At 40.1% G+C, this 11,271-nt stretch overlaps 1 protein-coding gene across 1 annotated transcript; it reads left to right on the top strand.

Annotated features, from left to right (window-relative positions):
- Positions 1 to 1,468: 1,468 nt before the first annotated feature.
- Positions 1,469 to 2,014, top strand: LOC126456270 (craniofacial development protein 2-like). The gene has a single exon (XM_050092021.1). The coding sequence runs from the start codon at positions 1,469 to 1,471 to the stop codon at positions 2,012 to 2,014; it is 546 nt and encodes a 181-aa protein (XP_049947978.1).
- Positions 2,015 to 11,271: the final 9,257 nt, after the last annotated feature.

Below are 11,271 nucleotides of genomic sequence, written 5' to 3'. Positions count from 1 at the left end.
CCTCCCCACCAACGGCAAGGTCCATGGATCATGGGGGGGTTTAAACACATATGACGTGCTTTATACGAATGGATCTTAAAAACAGACTCTCTAAGGAACATTTTAAGCCTATAAGAACTACAGGTTAAAAAAAATTCTACCCTGGTCTTACGCTTTAAGTATGTCTTCTTCACAAAAGTCCAAAAGCCAAGCGAAGCGTAATTACAATGAGAACCATGGTAATGTATTAGGAGAGGACGTGGCAACCCTGTCCGCCAATCAAACCGAAACCCACCCTAAAGAACCGATCCAAACGCTTAGCTTACTTTGAAAACACACACACACACTTGGGAAGGGAGAGATTCAAACTGAAAGACTTCCTCTCTTAACCTCCAAGAGTATTCTTTTGTCTTGCGTTACGAGCCCCCAATAGTCTAACTTTAGTAAGGGCACGATAACTTGGCCGCCGGCGTCCAAGCAATGGTCACCAAAAGTCGGCTTTATCTGAAACACTTCGAGTCGTATGTTATATGTTTCAGGCTCTGCCATCCTCAGCGAACCCAAAGCAGTGACGCTGTAATTGCTTGAAGAAGTACTCTTATGTTCTCTCTGTGAGAGGATGATTAACTGATTAAATACAGTAACTAAACTCATATTTAAATCCCATACGCAAATGAGACACGATCACAAATATCTGTGAATGTTTTGAAAGTCTTTTAATTCTACCTATTGGCATGTGTTACAACAGTCTTTCATCATCATTTTCTTTGGCCCTTTTTCCCACTTCAACGTGGGGTCGGCCTTGTTACTACGGATTTGGCCTTGTTACTACGGATTTGGCCGGATGCCCTTCCTGCCACCACCCCATACCCCCCAGGATGGAAGTGGTGTACCCCATCTGTCTGCGTCTAGTGTAAATCATGAAATAGTGCGATCTTCAAATGTCTGCGAGTCGTGTAACTGAGGCGAGACGTGGGGACTAGCCCAGCATTCATCTAGGGGGATGTGGAAAACCGCCTAAAAACCACATGGGTCCTTGTTGTTAATCTGCCTCCCGGAGTGCAGGAAGCAGCGTGTTAGCGCTCTTGGCTAACCTGGCGGGTTCCACGTCCCTACTACAAATCTGCACCGCATTTGAAAAAGACACTCTCTCTAATGCGCTAGTCTACCCATGTGGTGTTGCTAGTCTCCCATCGGGTGCCTCCCCAGGTGACAGATAGTGGAACGCTCACCAGATATTGTGGGTACTGTGGAAATAAAATACCCAGGGCAGACCAAAACTAGCAAATCTCCACCCCTCTAACAAGGGAAGGGTGTTGGCGGCAGGAAGGGCATCCGGCTGTAAAAACATTGCCAAAACAAGAGGAATGATGGATGCTTCTTGAGATGTTCCGGAGTAATAGCCTCCCATTCGGATCTCCAGGGGAGGCGCTTTGCAAGGGATACAAAGGTGTTCAAGATCAGAGTGGGAACTCTAAACGTGGGAACGATGATGGGAAAGGGAAGAGAGATAATAGACATGATGCAGAGGAGGAAGATAAAGGCTTTGTGTGTGCAAGTGACGAGGTGGAACGGCAATAAGGCAAATATCTTAGCTGAAGGCTATAAGCTACGTTATAGTAGTGCAAGCCCAGAATCAAGAAATGGAGTTGGAGTTATTTTGCACAGAGAGCTTCAAGAAGAGGTATGTGAAGTCAGCAGAGTAAATGATAGGATCATGTATGTTAAGATGATGTTTGGCGACGAAATGGTAATGGTGCTGACACCCTATGCACCCCAAGTAGTATGTTTGGAGGACGAGAATGAAAAATTTTGGAGAAATTTGGATGGAGTAATGGTCAGAATACCAGAGAATGAAAGAGTGATAGTCGGAGGGGATCTAAATGGTCATGTTGGCGAAAGGAAAGGTGGGGAAGAGAGGTGGCATGGAGGATGGGGGTATGGCGAGAGAGATGAGGAAGGAAAAAAGATAGTGGAGTTTGCAGTTGCTTTTGATCTAGTGATTACGAATACCTACTTGCAAAGAAAAAGATAAAAACTAATAACATACAGTAGTGGCGAAAATAAAAGCCAAATTTATTACATATTACGTAGAAGGCAAAGTAGTGGGGAGGTGCGAAATACTAAGGTCATATATGGTGAAGGAATAGCAACACAACATAAGTTGATTGTAGCAGGTTGTGAGATGAAAGTATGTGAAAGACAGAGGCACATAAATCAATGTGAAAGGCAAATTAAGTGGTGGAGGTTAAAGGATAAACATTTGAGGGAGGAGTTTAGTGAAAAAGTACTGGGAAAGGTAAAATTGGCAGAGAGTGTGCAAGAGTGGTGGAAAATAAATAGTGCTGTTATAAGGAAGACCGGGGAGGAAGTGTTTGGGTTAATATCTGGGAGAGGGGTGCCAAAAGATAAGGAAGCATGGTGGTGGAAAGATGAGGTGCACAAGGTTGTGGAGGAAAAAAAAGATGCTAAGAGGAAGTGGAATATGTCCTGAAGGGTTGAGGATGGGCCAGCATACAAAAGTGCAAAGTAGGAGCAAAACGAGCCGTGGCTGAACCTAAAGCTGTATCAGTAAGGGAGGCAGACGAACAACTACAGAAAAATCGGGATATTAGACAACTGATACGGATAGGCAAATCAAGAGATAAAGCTTCTAAGGATCTAACAGCAATAAAACAAATTAAAGATGAAAGAGGAATAATTCTGCATGACCATGGAAAAATAATCCAAACGTGGTTGAATTGTTTTGAGAAACTGCTGAATGAAGAAAATGTAAGAGTGAATACTGGGGAAGGAGGAGCAAACGAAGGATTAACGATGGATATAAGTAGAGATGAAGTCAAACGAGGAGTTGAAAAGATGAAAAATGGGAAGGCAGTTGGCCCAGACCAGATCCCCATTCAGATATGGAAGTGTCTCGGTAAAAAGGGAATTGAGCTCCTTTGGGATTTAATGAAGAAGATTTGGCGACAGGAGGAGATGCCAGATGAGTGGAGAACTAGTTTACTGATCCCAATATTTAAGGGGAAAGGTCATGTGCAGGACTGCAGTAACTATAGAGGTATTAAACTGATGGCACACGCAATGAAAATTTTGGAAAGAGTTATAGAAGCAAGATTACACAAGGAGACTGTGGTGTGTGAAGAACAGTTTGGATTCATGCCTGGAAAAGGAACGACTGATGCAATACATGCTTTAAGGTAGATAATGGAGAGACACGGGAAGCAACAAGCCAATCTGCATATGGCTTTCATTGATTTGAAGAAAGCATATGACAGAGTCCCAAGGGACGAAATATGGAGAAGCATGAGAGAGCAGTGCGTGGCAGAGAAGAATGTGAGGTTAGTGAAGGCAATGACACAGGTGAGAAGTAGTGTGCGCATGACAAAGGAGTTTCCAGTAAAAGTAGGGTTACATCAAGGGTCTGCTCTTAGTCCCTACCCGTTTGACCTGGTTATGGATGTGCTGGTGAAAGATGTGAAGAAGAAAGCGCCGTGGAGGGCGCTCTGGTCACCCATCAGGAGTGGATAACCGCCGAGCTCACAGGGAAATATCTAGTGCTGCAAGGGGTATATACAGTGCTGTCCGTCTTCATGGTATATGCACGAACGCTGTAAGAGGGCTGATTTTGTAGGGTGCAGGATACTAAATTTGTGTTTACTACATCAATACGGAACACAGTGATATACTGCTGGGCTGGAGATCGGATCGGTTTCACGCTCATATATTCAAGCTCCTGTCCTCAGTCGGAGAGCAGTGTAATTGGGCAAGAGTCTTTCCATATTTGACGATATGTAGGGCACTTTGCAAGGTTTAGTTGTCAGTGCAATATGGCGATCAGTGTGAAATAGTTCTTTGCCGCTGAAAGTCTTGTCTGCAAAAAGAAAAAGAAGGCTGACAGGGCTTCCACACTGGAAGTATCAGTAATTCGGCAGGGAAATTCCATAAGAGCCAATCATAATCCCCGATTCATGCATAAGACATCTTTTGTGCTGGGATATAGGAGACGTTGCATAGCAGTGAGAACATCTGTGTATGTTGAAAGCAGGAAGGGTAACATGTGATGGATGGGGTGCCACGTTAGGAATGCAAGGAAGAACGAATTCGCATTTTCCTTGTTGTTCAATCGATAGTGATGATGATCACAGTACACCAACCCGAGTCGGTGATGTCTTTCCAAGCATTATGTCCGTTGGTGCAATATTTATTATCACACATAGTGCCGGAAGCCTGTTCTTCATAACACTTGTATGAGGAAATCTTGGCAGGATGGAGCACCTTCTAGAAGCGCTGATTGTAAGACTTCGTCAGATAATTTCCTAGGACTTAGGAGAATCGAGACATGTAGGCGATGTGAATGTAGGCAAACCATACTTTTTTTGGACGCTGTACAGATATAAAAGATAACTGCACTGTTTTTGTACAATGTGTATATATTGCAGTGTAAAGTTACTGTGTCTTATGTTGTGGCATGATCAGAGAAGATGAGTGTGTGTCCTATCATGAGGGATGTATAGATTCAGCACATCGATAAATGCGAGTAAATGAGAAAGATTTTTTTATGTGGAAAATTATGTGCACTATATATACTGAGATTCGTTCTAGAACCACAGCCGTCAAGAGGAAACATTACCTGTACATCAGTCGGTGTCAGACTGTAGCAGCAATCATAATATTTAATTGTAGTTACACTGGCAACACTGGCTTCCAATATTCTTGTGAGTTTGTATGTATTTGATGATCTGTAGACAACTTTGTGTGTTTAACATTCTCTGCGATTTAGCGATCTGTGCAAAGTAATTTTACCACTGAAAGTCTCATCTACAAAAGACCATGGCAAACGGTGCTCCCACTGGACCTGCACCATAGCTATGCATCAATATGCCAGCAACAGTTAAGACACACCCGCGCAGTCCAGAGGATGACTTGCCACTTATTTAGATAGACATTTGATGTCAGTATAACACTCGAAGTACTTTCACATGTCATCAGCAGTGGAGTGAGAGATATGGCTCGTGCTGTCTTGCATCTGGTGGTGGCTCACGGCAATGTTGATGTGTGCATGCCTTGGAGCATCTGCACTCTGCAATTAGGTCTACACCCCCATCCGGTCGGGTCAACAATGGCGCCTAGGTGAACATGTATTTAGAGAGGAATTTCTCAGGTACCAAGTATGAAAGGGATGTCGCCACCTCATGCTTGTAGGACCTGAACAGGCACCTGTGCGACACTTCCTGGGGGTTGCCAGTGCATCTTGACTTCTGGGAGCATGTGCGGTAGCCTCGTGTGCGACCCAGTGGACAGGGGGTGGTGGGCAGTGCCTGTGAATGTTGTTTGCATGTCTGCGGCATTCATTTGCAAGCAGGTCTGTAGACTTGATATGCGTTATTTGGACAGTTTACGAGTTGATTTCGTGTCTGCACTTCAGTGTTCTGCATTACTTGGGAGGAGTTTGCATGTCTGTACTGAAATTATTTCTGTAATTTAGGAGTTGTTTCTGTGTCTGCAGGTGTAGTTTACATGTCTGTGGGCTATGTGGCATGATCCCTAGCATGTCAGAGCATATGTTTTGTATCAGTGTCATAAATATACTATCTTATATCCATCCCTAAATAAATTGTTCCAAAATAAATAAAGCACACTCCTACCTCTCTCCAGCAACCCAGCACAGACTGAGTCATTTTCCTCTCCAGACAGTCATCTTGGGTTATGCCATGGAATGGACAGCAGCGTCCTCTGGTGGCAGTACTGTGTACTATGTCCATACCTCATGGCGACCACACTGTTTCCTGCCATTTTCCCCCACTGCCTTGGGTTACATCACGGAATCTACGATATTGCTCTCTGGTGACGGTACTGTGTACTAGGCCCAGACCTCATGATGAACACACTGTTTCCCACCAAAAGCCGCCATCTTGGATAATGATACTTGCATCATCACCTGACATCATGGCCGCCATGTTGGATTACTTCACAGAACAGACGACAATGCCCTGTGGTGGTGGTGCTGTGTACTAGGTCAGTTGGACTCTGGAGCTTGTTGCAACCACACTGAATGGCAGTACTGCCTCAAATTGTTTAAATAAAGGCTGGTGCACAATTTTGACAGTTGATGATTACCATGCACATTTGCAGAGCCCTTTAGATGGATTATTATTTTGACAATTTACGAGTTGTATGGCTCTATGGACATAAATGTATTGCATTATCTATGAGTGGTTTGCAGGTCTGTAGGGAGTGCAATGCGTTATTTTGACAGTTTACAATTACCAACTATGTCTGCAGAGCATTATACATGGTTTATTTCGGTAATTTAGGAGTAGTTAGCAGGCCTGTAGACTGTGGAGTGTGGCCCCAGTCATGTCAGAGTGTGTGTTCTGTGTCACTGTGATAAATATATTTCTGAAAATCCATTCCTAAATAAATTATTCAAAAATATATAAAGTACACTCCTTCCTCTCTCCAGCAGCCCAGCACAGGCTGAGTTCTCTTCCCCCAGTTCCTAGGAGGATGTGGCAGTTGGATGACTTAGGTCACTTGGGCTACTTCCACTAAACTATCTTGCCACCATTTTCTTAGGTTAGTAGAGGTATGTTACATTGTCCTGATCGAATGAGAACTTTTATGGGGGAAGGGGGAGGGGAGAGGGTTAGGTTAGTGGAGGTAGCCCAATTGACCTATCTTCCAACCAAAATCGGCCATCTTGGATGACGCCGCCATCTTGGATAACGTCATCGTCGCCATATTGGATACATCTGGCAACAATGGAGAGTGATGCAGAATGAAGATTGCCCCCCTACTTACGATGGTCATCCCTCTCAGTAGTGCCACGTGGCCATATGGTGCCCTGTGTTCTTGTGACTGTATGTTATTGTGACCACAGTTGCAGCAATCATGTACAGTACCTACATTCCTGCCAAGTCTTTATGCAGTATCGTAGAAGAAGCATCCAACTTCTCATAGCCCTGTTATATGACCTCATTCAAACTGAGCGAGATGTTGATAATAGCATCTTTATCACTCTAACATCAACTCACCACATCCAGTCTCAAAGGTAATTAACTCTCATGACTGTTACAGTGCGTATTTAAAGGAATCTTGATTTACATCATCACAGTGGCGCTACTAGCGCCACTCTTGTGTGACTGGTCCACGCGAAATCGGGATAGTTGTCATCTTCCAGATATGGAAACAAGCCTACCACTTTTCGTTTATGTGGTACAGCAAATTCTCAGTGTTGCAATGTTTATACATCAGTGTAAGAGCCAACAACTCGAATGACAGAGAAATTGTCTCTATTGAAGGATACACCAAAGAAGCTGTGGTTATGGCCGAAGTGTAAAAGGACCATAAATCTTTATCTACACAAACAGACATTTAGAGGGAGGAGAAAAAGAGGAGAGGTAGAGCAAATGTGATTGGAGCTGACATAATACCAGAGTCCTCTTAAGCTTTAATTTCGTGTACGTCTTTAAGCATAAATGAATCAGTATATTCACTATACTGTTAAGTAATCTAACCCAATGAGAAATAAAGTTACGATTTTTTTATGAGAATACCACTGGCGTGATTCAAAGTCAGGGTCCTCACATAAAGAGCCGAACATTCCCTGTTTTCGTTGAATCAGTACAACCAGCTGTTGTCAATTCTAAGGGCCTGGGTTCGATTCCCGACTGTCTTGGAGATTTTCTCTGCTCAGGGACTGGGTATTGTGTTGTCCTAATCATCATCATTTCATCCCCATCGACGCTCAAGTCGCAGAAGTGGCGTCAAATCGAAAGACTGGCACACAGTGAATGGTCTATCCAATGGGAGTCCATAGCCACACAAGATTTACATTTATTTACCAGCTGTTTTCCTACACTCACCTACCATTTGGAACCACTGGACCTCTTGAACATTTTAAGTGACCTTAAACACCCACGTTTCCTTACCTTTTCCCTGTAAAACATTTACTTGAACATCACTAATTTTTTAACAAGTTAGAATTTCTACAATTGTTGAGATTCGTTACTGGAGTAATCATGTATGCAAAGAAAAGGGTCCATTAAGATTAAAAAAATCATATGTCTTAAATTGATAAGAGTATAAGAATTGGGAAATATTTTAGCAAAAACAATATTACTCAAGCTTTTTTTTAAAAAAAAGAACAAAATTATTTAAATGAAAAGAGACAATATTTGCAACTGTAAATTGTTTGAAAACAGAATTTTGACCCAAAACTCTGATGAAAAGGTCAAAAATAGCAAAAAATTCTTTTTGTCATTAAGAAGAGAATAAAACTCTTAAAAGAATTAACAAATGGCTTAAGATTAGCCAAACAATGCCTGTATACCAAATATGCATATTTATATAATACTGTAAATTTGTTGAGAAAATATTAGATAAATAAAAAAAGGGAGCATTACTTATATTTAATAAAGTGTGTTATGTAAAATAAAAATTTTCAGATTTCTAACTTTCTGATTTTTATATTTTTCTGTTTACTCATATTTTGTGATTGTCCAAATATTCTCTGTAATGAATTCGGACATATCTTAGCAGCAGCTGGTTTTCTTAGATTTTTCTGTATCTCATCATAATCCAGTTCAATGCCCATTTTTCTTTCATTGATTTGATATATAACTCCTTCGATTCAAAATCATGAAAACTGGTTTCTAATTTTATTTTAATGAGGCCTCTTACATAATTTGATAACAACATGATACTTTTATTTCTAAAATCCTGACTTCATCGGTATCTAAAATTTTATATCCTTTTCCAACAGCTTTCAATACTTCATCTGTTGCCCAAGTTCCAATATTCGTCAGTGTTGTGATTACATTTTTTTTATTTTTTCCTGTGGACATCTGACACACAAAGTAAACAACAGATTTTTCATTTTTAACGATTTTTATCTTTACTGGCAAAACTGGATGATAGAATCCTCTAAGTGCCAATATTTCACATTTTATGAATCTATACTATTTTTTGTATATACAAGGGTTGACTGAAAAGTAATGCCTCCACCTTCATAACTCTTCAACAGTTGGCAGCATTTGGTATGTGGCAGGTACTGGCTTGTTCCGTATCCTGTTCTCTACAGCTACAGTTGGCGGAAGTATTGAATAGCTGTGTTGTTACAGTGTAAAGTACGGAACCTTGTGCAGACGGTCGCTCAATGCGATTCAAGCAATGTGCAGTCAAATAATTCATGACAGAAGAAGGTGTCACCCCAAAGGAGATTCATCAGAGAATGAAAGCAGTTTATGGTGATTGTGTTGTTGTGAGTACTGTGCATCATTGGGCGAGTAAGTATAAAGATGTTGAGGCAGGAACATCTGACCTGCATGACAAACAAAGAGTTGGTCATCCTGTGACAGGAGTTTCACGAACAAAATGTTCACAAATTGATTAAGGACAATCGTCGTATCACTCAGAGAGAAGCTCAAGCACAAACGGCATTTCACAAGAACGTGTGGGTCACATCATTGCTTGGCTATTGGAAGATCTGTGCATGATGGTTACCCCTGATGCTGACTCCTGAAATGAAAGTGCAGAGACTTGAAATTTGCCAGGAACTGCTTGTGCATTAGGAGAGTGAAGGTGACGCCTTTCTCCATGCAGTTGTAGCAGGAGACCCTGAGACAAAACGTCAGTCTATGGAATATTGACCCAAAGACTTCTTCCATGTAGTAGAAACTGTGTTCATCATTGGCAGAAATGTATCCAATTGGCTGGTGATTACGTGGAAAAGTGAATATTGGTTATTAAAGACTACATTCTAAGGATTATTTCTGCATTTGATTTATCAAAATATTTCCATCCAAATCCAATTAACGAAGGTGGAGGCATTACTTTCCATTCAACCCTCATATTTTTGTTGGATGTCACTCAGAAAATTGCGCAGTTGGCTAAAGACTACACTCATCAATATATTTTATTGTGGTGGCAACGCCATCCACTTTAAACCATCCAATAGTTGATCAACATTTTTAATGTCATATAGAGTAAATCCTTCTTTGCTGTATTCTCCTAAGTGGTTACATAATATATCAGTAAGTTCTTTTCATAATGTGTATTTATCTCCTTTAATTTTTCAGTCTCACATGTAGTTAGTTCTCTTTCCAACATATTATTTAGTGATATGGTAGAGCAACTATTGTTGCTCTAGGACAACACAGATTGTCATTATTATTAATTATTTTAATACATCTTTTAGTCTCTTTGTCATCAGCTAGATTTGTTACTCTCTTACCTCTACTGCCTCTAGGAATTGATAACATCTGAATATTGAATGTAGCACCTGCTATATCAACATACCCATCAGATGATAATATATTTCTGATTTCATTGAGCAGATTGTTGAGTAACATCTGATGCTTTATATCCTGTAGAAATTGATTAAAACATTTTTTGATTTAAGATTTTTATATTTAACTTATCCTCTTTTCTGTAGTTAGTTCTATACTTAGCTACTTATACCTTAGAACTGAGTGCTTTCATTAAATGTTCTGCTTTTCATTAATGGTAACGAATTTACTAACATTAGTATCATTAAAAGCCATTTTTAAGTTAACAGACCATAACTTAAATTTTTCACTAAAACTTGATCTAACTTCTTAAATTTCAAATAGCTCTTTTTTTGACAGTTCATCCCCGTTTTCTTGCTTGAATTGTTTACTACAGAATGGAAATATTTCATCTAGTGTCACTATCCTTTCTGTTCTTTTCAAAAGTATTGTCATCAGATTTGAAAAGTAAATTATAATCTATGTAGAAACAGGTTTTGATTTAGTCTTTTGGAATAATGTGGCATGAACAGAAACTCCTATAATATAGCTAATTTAACTTCTGACTTCCTTAACTTGCTGTAGCCTCTAATGCCAAGATTCTTAGATATAGCTTTTACTGTAATTAAATTATTTGTCCTGCAGACATCACAAAGTTGAGTGCCTGTAAAATCTCTTCTCTATTTGCGCTCATTTAACAGAGGAAAAATTTTATTAGGTTTCTGAAAACTGAAAATCTAGGAAAAGTTTATGAATTCTGTACATTTATTTCATAAAAAAGCAAATATAGTGATTAATTAAATTTCATTCTCAGTAATTTTATATGTTTGGTTGACAGTAAATGTTTTTAAGATGTTTTTAGTTATTTCTTTGTCACATTTACACATAACTTTTCTATTTTTTACACCTTCTTGCTCGCAAATCTTGCAACTACTTGAGAGCTTGTCCCTACATGTAGGATTTAAGTAAAACAGTCAAAATCTTTAATTTCTTGACATTTAATAGATTATTTAGTTGTTGA

The sequence above is a fragment of the Schistocerca serialis genome, chromosome 2 (genome assembly GCF_023864345.2).
Source record: "Schistocerca serialis cubense isolate TAMUIC-IGC-003099 chromosome 2, iqSchSeri2.2, whole genome shotgun sequence".
Lineage (NCBI taxonomy): Eukaryota > Metazoa > Arthropoda > Insecta > Orthoptera > Acrididae > Schistocerca > Schistocerca serialis.
Note: the sequence above shows the minus strand (reverse complement) of the source record. Positions and strands in the feature narration are given on the sequence as shown.